The 19,530-nt window shown below is 55.6% G+C and overlaps 5 protein-coding genes across 5 annotated transcripts; 2 read left to right on the forward strand and 3 right to left on the reverse strand.

Annotated features, from left to right (window-relative positions):
* Positions 1-1,970: 1,970 nt before the first annotated feature.
* Positions 1,971-3,083, reverse strand: KVR01_010690 (uncharacterized protein). Its single transcript, XM_044791200.1, has 4 exons — positions 2,793-3,083; positions 2,547-2,716; positions 2,359-2,481; positions 1,971-2,288 (listed from the first exon to the last, which is right to left on the reverse strand). The coding sequence occupies exons 1-4, from the start codon at positions 3,033-3,035 to the stop codon at positions 2,243-2,245; spliced, it is 582 nt and encodes a 193-aa protein (XP_044640849.1). The 5' UTR covers positions 3,036-3,083; the 3' UTR covers positions 1,971-2,242.
* A 453-nt stretch (positions 3,084-3,536) lies between these two features.
* Positions 3,537-6,564, reverse strand: KVR01_010698 (uncharacterized protein). The gene has a single exon (XM_044782407.1). The coding sequence runs from the start codon at positions 6,504-6,506 to the stop codon at positions 3,861-3,863; it is 2,646 nt and encodes an 881-aa protein (XP_044640857.1). The 5' UTR covers positions 6,507-6,564; the 3' UTR covers positions 3,537-3,860.
* Positions 6,565-10,452: 3,888 nt separating this feature from the next.
* Positions 10,453-12,749, forward strand: KVR01_010601 (uncharacterized protein). The gene is made up of 2 exons (XM_044789740.1): positions 10,453-11,576; positions 11,662-12,749. Exons 1-2 carry the CDS (start codon positions 10,730-10,732, stop codon positions 12,591-12,593), a joined length of 1,779 nt encoding a protein of 592 aa, XP_044640760.1. The 5' UTR covers positions 10,453-10,729; the 3' UTR covers positions 12,594-12,749.
* Positions 12,750-13,025: 276 nt separating this feature from the next.
* KVR01_010288 (uncharacterized protein) lies at positions 13,026-14,752 on the reverse strand (the record flags this gene model as incomplete). Its single annotated transcript, XM_044793071.1, has 2 exons — positions 13,303-14,752; positions 13,026-13,230 (listed from the first exon to the last, which is right to left on the reverse strand). The coding sequence occupies exons 1-2, from the start codon at positions 14,397-14,399 to the stop codon at positions 13,026-13,028; spliced, it is 1,302 nt and encodes a 433-aa protein (XP_044640447.1). The 5' UTR covers positions 14,400-14,752.
* Positions 14,753-16,669: 1,917 nt separating this feature from the next.
* On the forward strand, positions 16,670-19,201 carry KVR01_010164 (uncharacterized protein). Its single transcript, XM_044790839.1, has one exon. It carries the CDS (start codon positions 16,844-16,846, stop codon positions 18,674-18,676), a length of 1,833 nt encoding a protein of 610 aa, XP_044640323.1. The 5' UTR covers positions 16,670-16,843; the 3' UTR covers positions 18,677-19,201.
* Positions 19,202-19,530: the final 329 nt, after the last annotated feature.

A 19,530-nucleotide genomic window follows, 5' to 3' on the forward strand; every position in this document is an offset into this window, starting at 1 on the left:
TCACCACACCCCACGGGAAAGCCGCATACTACGACCTGCAACCAGCCTCGACCACCACCTCATCCAAGTCCCCAGACCGCGTCCTGTTCCTCCATGGCGTGCAGACGCCCGCCCTGGGTATGCTGCCCCTCGCGCGCGCCCTGCACGCGGCCTTCCCGCAGGCGCGCTGCGTCCTGACGGACTGGTGGGGCCACGGCCTGAGCGAGACCCCCGTGGCCCCCCACGACGGCGCGCTGTTCCACGCCCAGGTCGACGCCCTGCTGGACCACCTGGGCTGGCCGTCCGCGCACTTTGTGGCCTACTCCTTCGGCGCGGCCGAGACGGCGCAGTACGTCGCCGCGAGGGGCCGGGCGCGCGTGAGCAGCATCGCCCTCGTCGCCCCCGCGGGGCTCCTGCGCTCGGCCGGCTGGACGGACCTGCAGCGTTCGTATATCACCGGCGGGGACGGCGTGGAGGACGGGGCGCGGAAGTGGATCCTGGAGTTCCTGGAGGGCGGGGGGCTTGTTGTGCCCGCGGACTGGAGGGAGCGTGTGGCTCGGGGTGAGGTGGTGGCGGAAGCTATTCGCGAGTGGCAGATGCGCATGCACCCTGGCCACCTGGCTTCTGTCGTTGGCATTTTCAGAGACGGGGGCGTCTTCGACAGGCATGCTGACTTTGCCAAGGCTGCTGGGACTGGAGTGGAATCGGTAGTCGTGCTCGGTGGGCTCGATGATCTGTGTTCCCCTGATGATTTAAAACAGGTTGGCTTCCACAATGTCCATGTAGTTGCGGAGGTTGGGCATGGCGTCGTCAGGCAGAAGGTACCAGAGGTTGCCGGTCTCATCGGTGACTTCTGGAGGTCGATCCTGTAAGGCTCTGTAATTGAGTACCACTAGAGGACTTGGGAAGACCGAGCAAAGGGCATCTAGAAGTAGAATATTACTTATATTCTGTTTATTTAGAGGTCAAGCTAGATATAATATATTAGTAGTATTGCTGTTTCTATCATCAGTTGAGATCACTCATCTCAAGTTGGGCTTTTCAACGGCTATGTGGATATTGTCTGGAAAAGTCCGGAGGAAAAACTACTATTGATGGTACCGAGAGTGCTTCCTCGGCTATGAGCTCGATGAATTGTTGAAACCCCCATTGAGGTCCTCCGGGGCAACCACCTCAACACAAGTGCTCTGTGGCCCACACGCTTGCGCCCAGCACAGCTTTTTTGATCGTCAGGCACAGTGATGCTGGGGCTATATGGGTCCATGGGCCATTTCATTACATCGAGCCCCTTGATTGCTTGTGAATTATGGTAGGGCCTCACAGGAGAATGCTTGGGTGGATTCGGCACCCGGCCTGACCAAAACGAAACGTGCAAAGTGGATGACAGGCTACACAGTTGAAATCAAGCCTTTCCCCCGAGCTACCAGCAAGCGAGATCAAACTCCACGCTGCTACAGCATTTGCATGTGATCCCTGGGTCCCTCAGATCCGGAATGCAAAGCCCGTTAACTCGGGTATCTTCCACCAACTACATATGTACACGACTGGCCCCGTACGACAGGCTTTGTATTCCTAAGTCCAAAGGACTATTGGCACTGAAGCCCCATGACTCTGTGGATTCAAGCAAAGGATGGCTAATGGTGGAGTACGACGAATTCGATCCAGTGAAGGGCCGGGCTCGGGGGTCGCGAACTTATCGATACAGCCGCCACACCTACATTGTCTGCCCACAAGGCCTGGAGTACACCTTGTATTCCATCGTTTCTTGCTACTGCAAAGATCTTGGTAAAATCTGCATACTTCGGTGCAACCGGCGAACAACATGCCGTGGAACCCAAGTGATATCTCACCGCTAATAGGCATAGCTGAACGATACATGAACAGTCGTCTATCGTGGGTCCTTGGTCTACTAGTATCGGTGAGGGACAGCACTGTGCATACTAACAAGTTCAAGAATTGTCGTAGGGCCAGCAGAGAGCAGCTGAATGGTGGTGAGTGGGCAGTTTTGCTCAAATGCAGTGGCTCCCTAACACTGAAGAGCCTGTGGGGGGAGACCACATGCGACCTGACTTTTATTAACAGAAATATGTCATACCCCGGAGGTAAGCCGCCTGCTCAGGTGTGCAGGAGGCTTGAGTCTCACTGCCCAGGCGGTCCGTCGCCAACGGCCGTGCAATTCTCAGTCGCAAGGATTGCAACTTCAACGGTATCCTTGCTGCTTTCACATCATTTATCTCCATGAACCCCAAATCCCCAGTTGAAACTAAGGCCCCCATGGCGGAACTTCAACGGCGAACCGGGCGTGGTTACTGGTATGCAAGGTTAGCATCCAACCACATCGGTATACTATGGCATTTAGATGATGAGATTCTAACTTACTCAGCATTGGTCACAGCCTTCTCCGGATCGTCCCTTGCGATTTGCTTGCCGAAGTCAACGCCATAGCCACGGTCACTAGCGGGCAGCACAGCCCTGAAGTGGGTCGCCTCGTGAACGATTGTGCTGGAGGTTAATAAATGTAAGCAAAGAACTCGGCGTTCTGCGACGAAAGGGGGCCAGCCACTTACTCCCACTGGTTGCGATGCCGCCCGGAAGCCGGCCAGACCGCCTCGTTGAAGTAGACGCTGCAGATCCTGACGTCGCCGTACCGGTCGGAGCTGCCGATCGTCGCGACGACACCGTCGTTCACGCAGGAGCAGTCATAGGTGAACTTTGTGGCCAGGTCGGGCGCGAAGGTCTAGGAATGGTTAGGTCTCGGTCCTTATCAGGTGCCTCCTCATCTTGCCTCCTCACAGGACCCCGTCGTCGCGCACCTTGAAAGCCGTCAGGACCCTGTTGTACCTTTCCGTACTGAAAGCCCCATACCAAGTCGTCTGGATCTCGCTGCCGTTGGGGTTCGCTTCTAGGTGCTCTATGGCTGCGTAGGACTTGTTGGTGGCCCGGTCGATGGCCACCTCAAGGGTGGATATCTGCGCGGCGGTGCATGATGTGAAGGTTGCGGCCCGGACGCCGGATAGGAGAAACCAGGAACTACTAAATATGTGGGAAATACGCATTGTCCGGGTTTTATAAACCACAAGCAGCTGGCATCTGGCGGCAAGTGCAGATTCTCATTATTCCCGGATGCCCAGTGGTTTTCTCTGAGGGGTCCAGCTATTTATCTCCAGCAGTTAGTACGCGCTCGCGCTTGTGTCTTGGCAGATATCCTTTGGGAAGGTAGTAGAATGCACCTGGGCAGTCTTGGAAATCGCCAATTACAGTGATTGCTCCGTATGTACGTATGTAGGTGCACTCACCTGCGCAAGTTGAATACGAGCCGTGCAGTAGATTGCTTAGCGAGCTCATTCTTGGCCATCATATATCGTATTTGCTGCCGTTCTGCAGCAACGAGGGCTGCGAGTTAAATGCGACAGAACGCATGAAGTCATCCCCGCGCTGCTTTTCATGGTTCTGCAGTGTCCTTCGATTGAAGGTTGATGAGAGCATGTTATCGAGCCATAGCGACGTCTATTAGTACCGTGGCCAGAGTTTATAGCTATTTAGCTATTAACAGGACATCCAGTTATTAAGTTGTAATATTCTCGTATGATATTCACTACTAACATCCATTGCCAATGTTCACTGTTGATGATTCTGTGGCAACACACATTTCCGCCTACAGGCTGTGTGCACGATTCAATGATACGTCTGCGTTCTGACTGTGCCCAATTTCTCTGGGGACTATATTACATTGTCCTAGCAGGTGAGGACCGCAGACGTGGCCTCTCCGTGAAAGCAAGAAGCTTGAGCCTGTGTGGTATTTATGCCCACCTCTCGATAACCCTCATAGGAAGACTCCTGCGAAGCTACCTAGGCAGCCATGACGGACCTGTATCCCCCCTTCACCGCACAGGTATCCCCGTCATCAAAGAAGCCATCGCCTTGGGATCGATGACCTCCTCCAGGCCAAACCAATACGCAAAGTCCTTGTCCGCCTGCCCGTCCACCTCCGCAGCCTCGACATACAGCGGCGTCTTGTTCTTGCAAAAGGCCCGCAGCTCCTTGCACGCCACGTCCCCCTTGGCCCGGAGGTACTCGCGCATCACGTCCCCGCAGCTCATGACGATGCGGCTGACGGCCTGGCTGCCGCCTCCGGGCTTCACGTTGAGGCCCAGGGCCTGCGACGAGGCGGCCGAGCCCCGCGCGACGTGGTGCACGAGGATGACGAGGTTGGAGATCATGGACTCGTCGGGCATGTAGCCCTCGGTGAAGTACTGCGCGAACTTGTGGTGCTCCTTGGCCTTGATGCGCCGCAGCATCTCGATGCACCGCTGGTGCATGCCGAAGTAGTTGAACATGAGGACTGGCTCCTCCTCGTGCAGCTTGGTGCGCACCAGGGCGAGGAACTGCAGCGCGCCCAGGCTGTGCTTCTGGGACCACTTGTCCAGCAGGAGCCTCTCGGGGTTGGTGGTCATGGCTTGGCTGCTACTGCTCTTCTTGCCCCGCTTGTTGGTGTTCTTCTTTCTCGTGTCGGCGGAGGTGCCCGCCAGGTCGTCCAGAAGCCTGCCGATGTCGGCGTTGGCGATGTTGCGGGTCTGCTCGGGCTTGATGTAGTTGTCTCGGAACATGTTGGCGACCTTGGTCGTGGGCGTAATCACTCGGTTTGACTTCCCATCTGGGCGGTGCCATTGACCAGTCCTCCGGGAGTCGCGGGCAAATCTGGTGACGGAGGATATACCCGTTGCGGTTTCGAGCCTGTTGAGCGACTCGGCCGCGTCCTTGGGCCTGTTGCCGACGAAGATGTGCTTTTCGCCGTGTATCTTGATGAAAGCCTCGATGTCAGGCCAAACGAGCTTCGACTCGGGGATTGTGTTTACCAGGTTGTACAGGAACGCCATCTGCTGCACGTCGTACCACTGGGTCACTAGACCCTGGCCGATGACTTGCATGCGAAGTGTGAGGTGGAAAGTCAACAATCCGGCGAGAACGGGGTTTCTCTTCAGGAAGAAGTGCTCCTCGTGCCTCTGGCTGGTGCCTACTAGTTGCCACACAGCATGCTGTGGGTCGAACTTGACACTGCTGTCGACGGTGTGTTGAATGTTCTCGATCTCCTGGTCTCCTTCCTTGGGCCAAAATGCAGGCTTGGGGTGCGTGGCAGAGAGCTTCTTGAAGTCGGCAATGGTCTTGGAGATGCGCAGTCCGGTCATGCGGAGATCGTTCCAGGGGCTGTCCGGGCTCGACCTCAAGGTGTGGTGGATGTCGAGCATTACCTGGGCCGCGAAGGACAGCCATAGCGTGACTTTCCTGGTCCTGGCGAACTCGCAGAAGCCGTGGGTGAACTCGTCGCGGACGGGCCAGTTGCCGCCCATAGTCTGTATCAGGCAGAACTCTGGCAAGAGCTCTAGCAAAAGAATTTTGTCTTCGTTGAACCGCTCAACCACGGACATGCGGGACCTATCAGACTTTGGGTCGTAGACGCCAAAGTGTCCGCTTTTGAAGTCAGGGACGGAGGACTTCTGTATCACGGGCGCGAATGACATCAGCAGGGTGCCTGTTGGAATAAAACACCACTCAGCCTCCTGCGCCATTCCGACGTTGAACGTCAGACCGAGCTCCATTGACGAAACTGCTTCGTTTCCGCGGGCGAAGCAAGCCATTTCATACAACATCATCTGGGCCTGCATATCGTGCTCGCGGAACTGCTCGTGTGGGAGCACTGATGTGTCCTTCTTGAGCTCGTCGGCCGCGGCCCGCGCGAGCTGCATGGCGGTATCCGTGACCACAGAGGCGGTCATGATATCGAGCTTGTTGTCGCGATACTCCTCCCAGGTCTGCCGAATAAAGGAGCGCATGTTCTGCAGGTCCCGGAAAAGACAGAAGATCTGGAAGTATGCATGAGACAGGTATTTCAGGTCTTGCTCCTCGTCGTTCACGCCGGCGTCCTCGACCAGTTCGACGTGGACCAGCTGCTTGGAGGAATCACCAGACTCCGGTACCTCCTCGGGCTCTTCGACCGTCAGAGTCGCGAACTGGTTGACCCAGGCCTCACTGGCAGCCTTTGCGTCTGTGGTTCCGTTGGCGGGAGCAGCTGCAGAGGAACGGGCGGCCGAATCCTGTTTGGGAGATTCGGTTTTGCGCCACTCCAGAGACTCGCAAATCTCCTCAAGGACGGATACAAAGTGAGCATGTCGTTTGTCGGAGGCAGTGTTGCCTTTGCCGACGAACCAGGAGGCGGCGTCTTTCCTCAGAGTAACGGCTCGGCGGGCCACGGCGAGGATGGCGCTTGGGACCCTCATGGAGGACTCGGCCACGACCTGGCCGATGGTTCGGAGCTCAGAGATGGTGGCCTTGTATTTCAGGGGCAGCACAGGTGTGGATTTTGATTTTGATTTCGCCTTGCCCTTGCCGTTGGCCGTGCTGTCGACGACGCCGGCAAGCCCGGTGGCCTGATAGCCGCATTTCTCCGCCGCGTGGAGGAGCCACGTCGCGAATCGGTCCGTGTCGTCCTTGTACTGAGCATAGCTGCTCTTGAGTGATTCGGGCAACATGACGAAAGCCACCAAGCTTCTGAATTCTGTTTTGCTTCTCACTGGCGATGAAGTTGTCCTGTTCGTCGTGGTTGATGCTTGGCGTGCGCTGCGGAGAAAAAACTGGGCCAAACTTTAACATTTTCTCAAAAGGGCAGCAAAAGCAACATGGCCGGGAGAGACAAACGCCGATGTGGCCCAAGCTTTCCACTCCCCTCCCAGACAACAGGTTCCTAACATTTAAAGTGTTTGCATAAAGCGTTGAGCTGCATCAAACAACCTGGGACGTAACATCGGTGCCACTGGTAACAAGGAGGATCGGACGATCTGAAAACTCTTGTATAGCGAGCGACTGGTGTCAAACTCCTCCATGGCTGGGTTGGAGTCTAAATCTGATCTCTTCAAGTTATGGCGTTCCGTGCATGTCCCTTGCTAATGACAGCCAAGGCCACGTCCGGGCAATTTGAGCTCGCCTTTACCTATCTTATAATTGAGTGGTCTCGATTGTGTAAACATGTGCCACATGCTGTAGGTGGAAATGGCTAGAGAACTTTGAGGGTCCTTGATTCAATAGCAATCGATCGGCCGGCCTGATCTCAGACGCAGGAATGCTTGGTGTTATGAAGCTTGTCTCATGGCCTACTTACACCGGGGGGGGGGATAAAGATGCAGAGCGTGCCTAGATATGTGCTCATAGCTGAATTGTCCAGGACTATCGGTTTTGAAGAATTGTAATGAGCACACCGGTGACATGTGCATCGGCAGCGTGACGGATTCTGTGGGGTAAATAGAGAGGACTTTCGGATATCCAAAATGGGAGTCTCGGTTGGTTTCCAGAAATAAGGGCTCTGTTCGTGAGAACAACGCATTTATGACTGTCAGGGGCTTAGGTAACTACAGTGGGGCCGAAAAAGTCTTGGGACACTTCTTATTTCCACACCTAAAGTTACTAACTTTAACTTAAAATTTTAATACATTATAAAATAGTTAAAAATTCAATCTTTTTATAAATATAAATATAGTATATTTAGTATATTATAATATTTTTTAAAATATTTAAAATAGTTATTTAAAGTTTTTATTAAACTTTAAAAATAATAAAATTAAAGAATTTTAAAATTGTTAAGGAATTTAGGCCCTAAGACCCCCTGTAAAGGCGCTAATAACTTAAGTTACTTTTAAGTAAAAAAAGAAAAAAAAGAACTTCTTTTTTTAAACTTTTATATTTTTATAAAGAAATTAATTATTAATAATCTTTTTTTAATAATCTTAATAATTACTATTATATATTATTTATAAATTTAATTTAAAATTCTATATATTTTTTAATATTTTAAAAATTAAGTTTAAAATAAAGGTATTTAAAAAGTATATTAATATTTAAATTTAATATAATAATTTAAAAAGATTTTATTTTTTAATTTTTAAAAATCTTTATATATAGAATAATAAGTAAATTAATAGGTATAAATATAAGTATTATTATATTATTATTATAGGGTTAGTTATTTAAAGTATATCTAGAATGTGAGGGTTAGGATTTTAAAGTGTCCCAAGACTTTTTTGGCCCCACTGTACTTTTCAGGTGCCACTCCAGGGGTCCGAACTGCATTTCTAACTAACAGCCTTGAGAAAAGCCAACAAAGGCAGATGTTGCCCCACAAGCTGTGAGGCATTGTAAAGGGCGTTTCCTAAAAATGTAACTTCGATATAACGTTTGAGCGACTAGACTGTGGGCTACTTCTGTCTATGATTCTAGTTAACGTCGTCGTTAAGATGGTGCCCTTTAGCCTTGTCTGTGCGTTGTAAGGCTGAGGCTATAAGCATCTATTGTATTATAACTATTGTTATCGGTATTGTGTTCTTTCTAAGCGCTGGGTCTTGAGTGCTTACTATTGTATGAAGGCGCTATGTATGTCCTCGGACGTATACGGAATAGAAGTGAAACCATATAATGTTTGAACCTTGGAATAATTATGACCAGCCGTCTCCACAATCTCATGGTCTCAACATTGAAGTCTTTGTCCGCTACAGACCCCTGAATAAAACGAGCGCACTATTGAAATGCGCCCGGACCGAGGTTGCCGAGTATAGCCTTGGATGAACTTGTCCGTCGAAGAAGGGACATTCCGCTTCATATTGTTCCTCATCTCGCTGCCACCGTGACGGAACCATCCAAGTTTCTTGCCGCTCCGGGTTCAGTCGGAATCCAGACTCCAATGCTGCACAACACTCAGTTGGCAACTAAAACAAGACAGAAGAAAAAAAGAACTCGCTGAATTGTGCACAGGTAGTACCAACAGCTAGAGAAGGCTGGGCGTTTGTTTCGTTGCGATTGGTTGCTGTGCGAAAATCACTGACCAGTTACGCCTTGCTTATTGCCTTTGCGCCAGGCCAAGCTGTCCCAATTGAGGTGTGTTCCTCATTGGCTCGGCCACACTTATTGTCTTGAATATGGTCATCAACTGGGCACTTGTCAGACAATGTTATAATGTCTGGGGAGCCTTTGGGCAGGGTGGCTCCCCCGCCCCCCCTCTTGACAATGTTCCAGTGCTCATATGACAGCCCGAGGCCAAGAAGAGGAGAGAGCAGGCAGAAACGGCCGACCGAAGCGTATGGCCGAGTGAGGTGACACAGATACGGGACGGGCGGCGCGATTGGCTAGGATTTTAGCCGGTCGGCTGATGGAAGTCTAAACGGGCGCGATGGTGAGGGGGGTTTTTATGCATACAATTAAACAAAGGACCAGCCTGTTTTGGTTTAAGAGCCGCCGGGAGCCACAGGCATTGCCCAGCCTCGACGTTGACGTCTGCTTGCTCGTGGCCGCTTCGGATTGACGGGTGTGATGCAATCCAGACCACCTATCAGCCTCCCTTCGAAAAAAAAAAAAATGCCAAGGTCAATCATATCCTCTGGGTCGGTCAGGCGCGTGTGTGCACTTTGTGTAGGGTGTGCATTGTACGGATGTGTGCACGTGTCGTTACATGCACCGTAAATGACACCTTGATGTCCCGCGCCCGCCTATCAAGTGCCTATGATGCGACCCCGTTTTCAGATGGTGACATGAGCCGAGCGATATAGATAAGTAGGAGCTCAGGGCCCTCGTGTCCGAGCTGCAGCTGCCCCGGCGAGGGCAGTCGAAATAAGCTCTACAAGCTCTTATCGCCCAGGACGACTAGGCTGGATAGAGGCAGCTGGCAATGCTTGATCCAGCCTGGCCGCTGGGTGTGGATGGCGCGAGGCGCGTGCAGACTGGCAGACCGCACAGCCGGACTAGCCCAAGCGTGCCAGGTGGTACTGGCGATGGGGATGGGGGCGAATTGCTTGGCTGGGCGGAGGCGAGGGGTGCTGTGGCCTGCCAGTTCCGGCCTAGGCTGGCCTACCGAGCTGCCGATATTTATCACGGATATTACTTGGGCGATCTGTCAATGCAGCAGCTGGATCAGCAGAGCAGGGTGATGGGCAAGATCCCGAGGAATTGGGGACAGAGGGAAACAAAACAAGACAGAGACAGCGGGCTGAGATGGGCTTGATGGGTTTCCAAAAAAGCACATGCAGAGCACCAGTCGACGTAGGTCTTTATGGAGATCAGCAGAGGGCGGCGCTTGGAATAGATCCGCAAGCTTGCTTCGGGAGAGTCAGTCAAGTGCAATCTCGTCCTTAGTTTTGAGTTTGGGGCAACCCGCAGCTATCATCCGTTATAACAGTGGGTTCTAAGCTCACTGCTGGCTGGGATATCCATCCCGCCACTACGGAGTGTATGCTATCTGCGAGCAGGGTCGTCACAAAGTGACCACAAAAGGGGAGGCGTGATCGTGTCATGGTCAAACGGCAACACCGTCAACAACAGCTGCAGAACTGTTAGGTCGAGACCAACCACACCAGGTACCCGGCCGATTGCCGATCCCCATGCAGGGCTAGAGGAAACTACGTACGTGGGGAACCAGGAACCGGTACGAGGCAGGCAGTCAATGTAACTGAGGGCCACCTCCATTTCCCATCACCAGCCGGCCAGCCCCTTCTCAAGGGTGCTCTCCCGAGGCCGTCGACAGTCCAATGGATCGACAGCGAACCCGCTCTGACTCTGCTTGGCTGGAGGTGTGATATAATGTAAATGATAAAGGGAGCGTGGTGCTCCCCTCCCCCTCCAATGCCTTCTCTCCTCTCCCTGCCCACCCCTCGCTCTCTCCTCCCCCCTCCCATCACCGCCACCACTTTCCTCTAGGCAACCCGGCTCGGTCACGATGCTCTGCCTGGCCGTCCTGACAGCTGCGGCCGCAGTGTCGGCTCGCGTGCTCGACAGCGTCCCCGACGTCCCCATCGGATGGACCAAGGTCTCGGCCGCCCTGCCCACCGACAAGCTCGCCCTCAAGATCGGCCTCAAGCAGCAGCATGCCGCCGCCCTCGAGCAGGCCGTGCTGGCCGTCTCCTCGCCGGGCCACCCAAGCTACGGCAAGCACCTGACCCGCGAGGAGCTGCGTTCCTACGTGGCCCCCACGGAGCAGTCCGTCGCCGACGTCACCGCCTGGCTCGCCAAGCACGGCGTCGTCCCTGCCGTGGACAACGACTGGATCACCATCTCCACGGACGTCAAGACGGCCGACGCCATGCTCGACGCCGAGTTCGGCTGGTACGAGTACGAGAAGGGCGGCGGCCTCAAGCTGCGCACGCTCAGCTACGGCGTGCCGGACGAGATCGCGCAGCACGTCGACCTGATCCAGCCCACGACCAGGTTCGGCCAGCTGGGCGACAAGAGGTCGACCATCTTCGACCTTGTCATCCTCGACGACGACGACGAGGATGACGACGTGGCCGCCCTCAAGGAGTCCGTGGCGGCGACCCCTGCCGCGGCGGCCGCTGCTTGTGGCACCAGCGTCACGCCAGCTTGTCTCAGGTCGCAGTACAACATCGGTTACACGCCCGAGGCGCAGGGCAACCTGATCGCCTTCGCGTCGTACCTCGAGGAGTACGCCCGGTACGCCGACCTCGAGACGTTCACGGCCCAGCAGCTCCCCGAGGCTGCCGGCCAGAACTTCTCAGTCACCACCATCAACGGCGGTCTCAACGACCAGAACAGCGCCGACGACTCTGGTAAGTTTCTTCTCATGATCATTTCATTTCATCCTCACAAGCCAATGTCTCATTTCCTGCACGAAATACTGACCCCCCATGACAGGCGAGGCAAACCTGGACCTGCAGTACGTCCTGGCGACGAGCCACCCGATCCCAATCCTGGAGTACAGCACCGGCGGCCGTGGGCCCCTGATCCCCACGCTCAACAACAAGTTCCCGTCCACCAACGAGCCCTACCTGGAGTTCCTGACCTACGTCCTGGCCCAGGACGACGCGGACCTCCCGCAGACGCTGACGACGTCGTACGGCGAGGAGGAGCAGTCGGTGCCGCGGGACTACGCCCTCAAGGTGTGCAACATGTTCATGCAGCTGGGCGCCCGCGGCGTGTCGGTGCTCTTCAGCAGCGGCGACTCGGGCCCGGGCGGCGCGTGCAAGTCCAACGCCGACAACAAGACCACGACCTTCCAGCCGACCTTCCCCGCGGGCTGCCCCTACGTGACGGCCGTGGGCGCCACGACGGGCTCGGCGCCCGAGCGCGGCGTGTCCTTCTCGTCGGGCGGCTTCAGCATCTACCACGCCCAGCCGGCCTGGCAGGCGGCCGCCGTCCCGGCCTACCTGGGCTCCATCGGCCGCACCTACGCGGGGCTGTACAACGCGTCGGGCCGCGGGATCCCCGACGTCGCGGCGCTGGGCCAGTCGTTTGTCGTGTACGACAAGGGCCGCAAGGCGTCGCTGTCGGGCACGTCGGCGTCGTCGCCCGCGTTCGCCGGGGTCGTGGCCCTGCTCAACGCCGCCCGCAGGTCGCAGGGCAGCGCCCCCTTGGGGTTCCTCAACCCCTGGCTGTACGAGAACTCGGCCGCGCTCCTGGATATTACTTCCGGCTTCTCGAGCGGCTGCCAGAACGCCGGCGGCGGCCTGCCCGCGTCCGGGGCGCGGTGGAACTGCACCGCCGGCTGGGACCCCGTCACGGGGCTCGGGACGCCCCTCTTTGACAAGCTGCTGGCTGCTGCTGCCCCTGGTGTTGCGAATGCGTGAGGGGGAGTCTTCCAGATATCTCTGTGGTGATGGGGGAAACTGGCCTAGATAATGCATGCAGCGTTACTTTTATTTCATAATTCGGACCTACATTTCGATGACCAATCTTTCATTCCCAGGCTGAAGTATGTATATATGCTTGAATGACACGTGCCCACAGACGTACTTAAGTACTGCTTTCTCTTTCTACTGTTATTGGAACTGTATTTCTTTAAACGCTGGGTCTTGAGCGTTGACCACTGTATAAAGGTGCCACATATATTTTATATGTGTGGGGATTAAAAACGAAACCACATTCTTTGATGATTATGAATATCGGGCTTCGCTTCTATTCCGTATACGTCCGAGGACATACATGGCGCCTTCATACGGTGGACTCTGAATATATGTGAACAAATACACAACAAATGCACGAGACGTCGACACACACGCTCAGCTGCCGCCGCCCGTCTCCTGGGGGATGCTGGCCCTCGCCTGGACGACCTCGTCCCTCTCCTCCACGGCGCTGTGGCTCCTCGGCCAATCCTGCCCGCTCGGCAGCGCCCTCGTCTCGCCCTGGTAGTTGCCCCGGATCCGCTGCAGCCGCTGCGCCTGCATGGAACAGGGCTGGCCGGGCCTCCCGGCCGGGCTGCTGCTCCTCACTACGTCTCACAAGCCAGCCGCCTCGCGGACGAGTTGCAGCGCCGCCCCCCGCGCCCTCTCCGCGAACCCCCGCAGGTCGTCGCCGTATTTCTCCCCGAACCGCCCGTCAAACACCTCCACGCTCAGCCACCCGCGGAACCCCGTCCCCAGCACGGCGCGCGTGAAGTCCGCGACGGGGAGGTAGCCGCCGTCGTCGTACGGCAGCGGCCGGCAGTCGTGGCTCCACCGGGCCCGGGGCCGCAGCCCCGTCTTGTTGTCGTCGTCGTCGTCGTCGTCGGGCGAGAGGGGCGGGTCCGCGCGGTACGCGTCGCTCACCTGCAGGAGGTAGATCTTGTCCGCGGGGACGGTCGCCGCCAGCTCGCGCAGGCCGGCCTGCCACGCGGCCTCGGCATCGCCCTCGCCCACCTCGTCACCCCCCAGCCGCCGCCCGGACGCCGCCGTCGGGTCCCCCCACTCCCCGCCGGCAGACTGGAACGTGTCCAGGCACAGGCCGACGTTGTCCCTCCCCGCGAGGCGCACGAGCTCCCACGCGTCGCGCCACCCGGGGGCGCGCGTGGCCCAGCACCAGTTCTCGTAGGCGACGCGGCGGCCCGCGGGCCGCAGCAGGTCGGCGAGCTCGGCGAGGTCGGCGGCGAGGAGCCCGCGGTCCGCCGTGGTCGATGGCGCCGCGGCGTCGGTGCTGCCCACCTGCAGCGTGTCGCACCCCGCCGCCTCCATGATGCCGAGCCACCCGCGCGCGCGGGCGAACGCCGCGTCGCGCTGCGGGCTGCCGCGGGGCCAGCCCTCTAGGTTGGCGAAGGGCTGCAGGAGGATGATGCGCAGGTTGTGGGTTGCGCAGAGGTGGGCTGCCGAGGTTGCTGCCTCGCGGAGGGCGGGCCAGTCGTCTTGTGCGACGCGGACGGTCTTGTCCTTGTCTTTGTCGCTGCTGCTGCTGGTGGTGGTGGTGTCTCCCTGCTTGATCCGCCCCAGCCTGACGAGCTCCTCGGCGTGGGTGACGAGGTCCGGGAGGGAGAGCTCGATGCCGCCGAACCCGGCGTGCGAGATGGCCTCGAGCTTCTGGTGCAGGGTGTGCCTGGGCAGCCCGATCGAGCAGGTGGCCAGGGAGAGGGGCAGGCTGGAGGGGTCGACGTCGAGGGGGGTTGGTTGTGGGGTGTGTGTTGCCATTGTGTGTGTGTGTGTGTGGTAAGTGATGCTTTTAAGTTATAAGTTAAGTATGTTGCAGTCTAGTGTGTTGCACCTGTCTGTTCCTATTGGGTATCGTGTTGGTGTGTTGGTGTAATCCGTATATATGTCAAGTATGTGCCTAGGTATGTAGGCGTGTGAAAATATAGCTTATTATGGTGGTTGAATTTGTTCCGATATGATGTTGGACACATGGTAGATACTAGTAATGCGTGAAGAGGAGCAGTTAGATAACCATGACCACGACCACGCACGCATGTGGTAAATGTTGTAGCAGGTGCGAGGTGGCGAGAATATACTATGTCTTACAAATGGAGGATCATAGTTACAGTAACAAATGCTAACACTCTGGCCATACCAATCATGATGAGGCGATGATGTATATATACGGGCCGCCGTGGTTCTATACGTGTGTACTTAGACATTGACGCGTCTGGCCATGATGTCACCGGCGATCCCCCACCGATACAGCGCACAAGCATCCCGAAGTTTTCCTTGCAAGTGCATGGAGTTAGTCAGCAGTATCTCTCCTTCTAATTTGGCCGTCGTCTACAGATCTACAAGAATCCTGGAGAGCACCCACTGTTTGCTCGAAAGTACTTTTAGCAGAGAGGCTGGGTGGCAACTACCTCATAGCTAACCAGGGCCAATCAACTTCTCAAGGACAGGGAAAACTTCGGGATGCTTGTGCGCTGTAATTACATGTGCATACCCGTGCTGACTCAACTGCAACACTAGGCAGTTTGCCTCATACTTGAGACTAGTGCTCTAGACTGAAGCAGAAGTCTGTTGAGACATGATTATTCGAGTTGGGAAGAGGAAGACGGGCCCGGCAAGAGCCAAGGAGGCTCATCTAACTACGCCCGCCCTGTCGAAACATCGAACAACACACACCGAGTTCCGAATTATCAAGCCAACGTCCACACACCCAGTAAGTTAGTCTACATACCTAGTAATTTCTTTCTACACACTTAGTACCTACTTTTCTTAATAACTCCTTTATATTTATAAGTACCTTCTAAGTTAGCACTAAGTAACCTTATAATATAAGCTTTTTCTCTAATTTTTAATATTTTAAATATAAGCTTCTTCTACACCCTTTTTAATATACCTTTTAACACTCTTTTTAACACCCCTTTTAATACTCCTTCTAGCACCCCTTTTAACTTATATACTTTTAGGTATTAACTTCTTATTTAAGTGTTAACTAAGTATTTAAATATTAATTAAATATTAATTAAATATTAAAGAGTAAGAAAATAAAAGTAAAGAATATATTCTTTCTAACTTTTTAATACTTCTTTTAACCTTCTAACCTTTTAAACTTCTAGCTTTTTAACGTTTAATTAGTATTTAAATATTTAGTTAGTACCTAAATAGAGAGTTAATACCTAAAGGTAAAGGGGCGCTAGAAGGTGGGCTAGAGGGCTAGAAGGTATATTAGAAGGCGTGTTAAAAGGTGTGCTAGAAGGCATGCTAGAAGGTGTGCTAGAAGGTGTACTAGAAGGGGTTTAAAAGGGGCTTATATTTAAAGTACTGAAAATTTAGAGAATCCTAATTAGGTATATAGTTTTATATAGGCTCTACGCTTAAAACTAGGTACTGGGTATGTTAACGGAAAATGCTGGGTGTGTGGACTGACTTGCTGGGTGTGTGGACGCTGGCTCCGAATTATCCAGCTCTTGCAGGTGGGCTCTAGGGCGCACTTATATCATGACCTAGTGATTAATTTGGAGGTGCAATTGGGGAAGTTGGCAAACCTTGAAGGTCACCTAGCGGCTGGCTGACAAGACAAGTCCAGCTTGGAAGGTTCGTGATTAGATAGATCCAAGAGAACAGGAGAATGTAGATGGTGGTAAGGATGCAATTGTGAAGATGCTTTTTCCCCGGATGTCTCGACGTCACACGAGTAAATAATCTTGTGAAGCAGATTTGGGTGGTCGATATATGGAAGTGCTTTTTGTAGGTATTAGTAGCAGACCACACACAGTGGCCGTATCAAGTCTCGGTAGCAGTCATTCAACTAATACAGAAGATCAGGAGCACGACGAAGGCTTGCTGCACAAAGAAAGGGGTCCGGTACTGCATCTACACAGTACCTCGGTACCTAGGTACTTAGTCAGTACAGTACTCAGTACCGGGCTGCAGGTACCAGGGGGGCCCTACCCGTCGGCAGGATCCCTGTCATGGGCGCACTGGCCCCTGCCTGTCAGGACAGCCGAGCGACACCAACCAAAGCGTCGGGCATGCGACAAAAAGGAGCCTCGATTATTTTCCCTTTTCCATTTTCCCTCGGCTCCACGGCCTGTCTTTGTCGACCTTGATCCCGATCCAAACCACCACTTCTTGGTCCTTCTATTCTTGTTGTTGTTGTTCTTGTCCTTCTCCTTCTTCTCCATGTCGCGGTGGCGTTCGATCCGAACTTGATGTTATCCTCGTTTCAGCTGGCGCTACTTCGCAATGGCCTGCGACTCGCCTTCCACGCCTCGCTGGCCCTGAGCCTGCTCCTGACCACCTACCTGTACTTGTATCCTGCCTTTCTCACCTGCGCCTTCCCACTGCCGCAATCCAGTGCGTCGAGCTCACCCATCGGTGGCAATGGCCGGCTGGCTGCGTTCCTCGAGACGGCAAAGCTCCACCTACCCTTCGCCGAGTCTGCCACGACGACACGAGTCGAAGATGCCAACGGCCACATCAGACCGCTGCGAGTAGCCCCCTTCCGGCTGCTGGCGCTCGGCGACCCGCAGCTCGAGGGCGACACGTCCATCCCCAACTACTACGCCGAGTCCTCGTTCCCACACCTCAAGAGCTTCTACTCCCTCCTCGTCTCCCGCACCGACGACCACCCTTCCTTCCGGTCGAGCAAGAAACAGGCCTTCCACGACCTCGTCGACTTCTGGTTCGACGACATCCCCAACACCTTCGAGAGCGTGCGCAAGAGGATCGACCTGTGGGGCAACGACCTCTACCTCGCGCACATGTACCGAACCCTCAGCTGGTGGGCCGTCCCAACACACACCGCCGTCCTGGGCGACCTGGTCGGGAGCCAGTGGATCTCGGACGCCGAGTTCGAGCGCAGGGCATGGCGCTACTGGAACCGTGCCTTCAGCGGCGCCCAGCGCGTGCCCGACGAGAGCGCAACGTGGCCGGCCGCCGAGTACGACCTGGACGGGCACCTGGGCAAGGCCCTCTACGACGAGACGTGGCGGCGGCGCCTCCTCAACGTCGCCGGCAACCACGACATCGGCTACGCGGGCGACCTGACCCCCGAGCGCATGGACCGCTTCGAGCGCGCCTTCGGGAGGGCAAACTACGAGCTGCGCTTCGAGCTGCCCGCCGCGCTGCTGTCCCCCGCCGGCGCGGGCACCATCCGCAACGACACCGACAACGGCCAGGCGGACCGCCTGGTCCCCGAGCTGCGCGTGGTCGTCCTCAACGACATGAACCTCGACACGCCCGCCGTCTCGGCTGACCTGCAGGACCAGACCTACCGCTTCGTCAACGGCATCATCGACACCGCCACGGCCGTCGAGTTCAGGGGCCACGCCACGGTGCTGCTGACCCACGTCCCGCTGTACAAGCCCGAGGGCGTCTGCGCCGACGCCCCGCTCTTCACCTTCCACGAGGGCGACGGCTCCCTGCGCGAGCAGAACCAGCTGTCCGCCGACGCCTCGCGCGGCATCGTCGAGGGCGTCTTCGGCCTGAGCGGCGACCCGGGCGCCCCGGGCGGCGGCATGGGGAGGCGCGGGGTCGTGCTCAACGGCCACGACCACGAGGGCTGCGACACGTACCACTTCATCAACCAGACCGCCGACCACCACCCGGCAGAGTGGGAGGTCCGCCGCTTCCCCGAGGCCGCCGCCGCAGGGCTCCCCTCCCACCCGCGGCTCCCCGGGCTCCGGGAGCTCACCGTCCGCAGCATGATGGGCGGCTACGGCGGCAACGCGGGCCTGCTGAGCGCGTGGTTCGACGAGGACGAGTGGGGGTGGCGGTTCGAGTTTGACAACTGCGCGCTGGGGACGCAGTACGTCTGGTGGGGCATCCACGCGCTCGACCTTGTTACTGTCGGTATCGGGCTGGCGTATGCTGCTGCTGTCTGGCTTGTTGGGGAGAAGAAGGGGGAGGCGGCTGGGGCTGGGGCTGGGAAGACGCCGGCGGTTGGTGCGAAGGGCAACGGCGCGGCGCTGGGCCCCGGGCAGCACGGAGAAGCTGGGGTTGGGCAGGTAAAGGGGGAGGGACAACCATCTGTGGCTTCATGACCGCGGGATTCGGGGGGAGGGTGGAACAGTGTCAATAGTTTTGCACATATATACCCTAGCATTTTTTCTTTTTTTGCATACTCTGTTTAGAAGCCGCTGTATAACTTGATCTGGGGTTTCACTTGGAAGCGACGGGCCGTTCGCAGGGCTGGGTGCATGATTAAGCGCGTTGGGTTCATCAATGTAGGTAGGTATTTAACCAACTAACTGGTTCCGGCCGTGGTCAAGGTCTTGCGTGTCATAGGAGAAGCCACCATGCACTAATCTGTCTGCCAAGATCTGACTGATAAAGATATATGTGATCATGCCGTAAAGTAATTCGAGGTCCACCAACTGATTACATCGCCCTGCCGGTATATCCACCCCCCTCGTGCTGTTAGCCGACGGAGGAGGGAGGTATTGCTTGGACTGAGGCGCGTATCTGTTGTCCTTATTTTCTCTTCCTCTTTCTTGGTACGGAGGGGGGAGGGCTAGTAGGTGTGGTTGGCCTATACTAGGTACCTAGGTAGACGCTTTTGGATCGGATAAACGCAGAAAGTCACCGCGGCCATTCACATGTGAAGTTGTCCTCCGAGGTGTCGTGAAAGACGACGAAGCACGCGATGCGGGTCCCCGTGAGGCCGGCGAGACACATGGAGCTGGCCAGCAGCTACCTCGTCTGGGTCATGTCAGCTTCGAACTATATCCGTTCGTCAAAATAGGAATGGGAAAAGTTTAAAATACGTGTACCCGAATGCTTTGCTTGGCTAAGGAATAAGTGTAGCGAGGAGTTGTCCTGGGGTGAAGCGGAAGGGAGCTGGGTGGGAGTGGGAGCTGCTCCTTCCTTAACACTATAACTTAGGTACTTAATGTAT

The sequence above is a fragment of the Diaporthe batatas genome (genome assembly GCF_019321695.1).
Source record: "Diaporthe batatas strain CRI 302-4 chromosome Unknown Contig00013, whole genome shotgun sequence".
Lineage (NCBI taxonomy): Eukaryota > Fungi > Ascomycota > Sordariomycetes > Diaporthales > Diaporthaceae > Diaporthe > Diaporthe batatas.

Bases quoted from the DNA above. Each gene is read 5' to 3' on its own strand.
- KVR01_010601 (XM_044789740.1), top strand. From the start codon at position 10,730: ATGCTCTGCCTGGCCGTCCTGACAGCTGCGGCCGCAGTGTCGGCTCGC. The intron at 11,577-11,661 runs GTAAGTTTCTTC...CCCCCATGACAG, and splicing joins GAACAGCGCCGACGACTCTG to GCGAGGCAAACCTGGACCTG.
- KVR01_010690 (XM_044791200.1), bottom strand. From the start codon at position 3,035: ATGCGTATTTCCCACATATTTAGTAGTTCCTGGTTTCTCCTATCCGGC. The intron at 2,717-2,792 runs GTGCGCGACGAC...AACCATTCCTAG, and splicing joins GGGTCCTGACGGCTTTCAAG to ACCTTCGCGCCCGACCTGGC. The intron at 2,482-2,546 runs GTAAGTGGCTGG...ATTAACCTCCAG, and splicing joins CGGCATCGCAACCAGTGGGA to CACAATCGTTCACGAGGCGA.
- KVR01_010164 (XM_044790839.1), top strand. From the start codon at position 16,844: ATGTTATCCTCGTTTCAGCTGGCGCTACTTCGCAATGGCCTGCGACTC.
- KVR01_010698 (XM_044782407.1), bottom strand. From the start codon at position 6,506: ATGTTGCCCGAATCACTCAAGAGCAGCTATGCTCAGTACAAGGACGAC.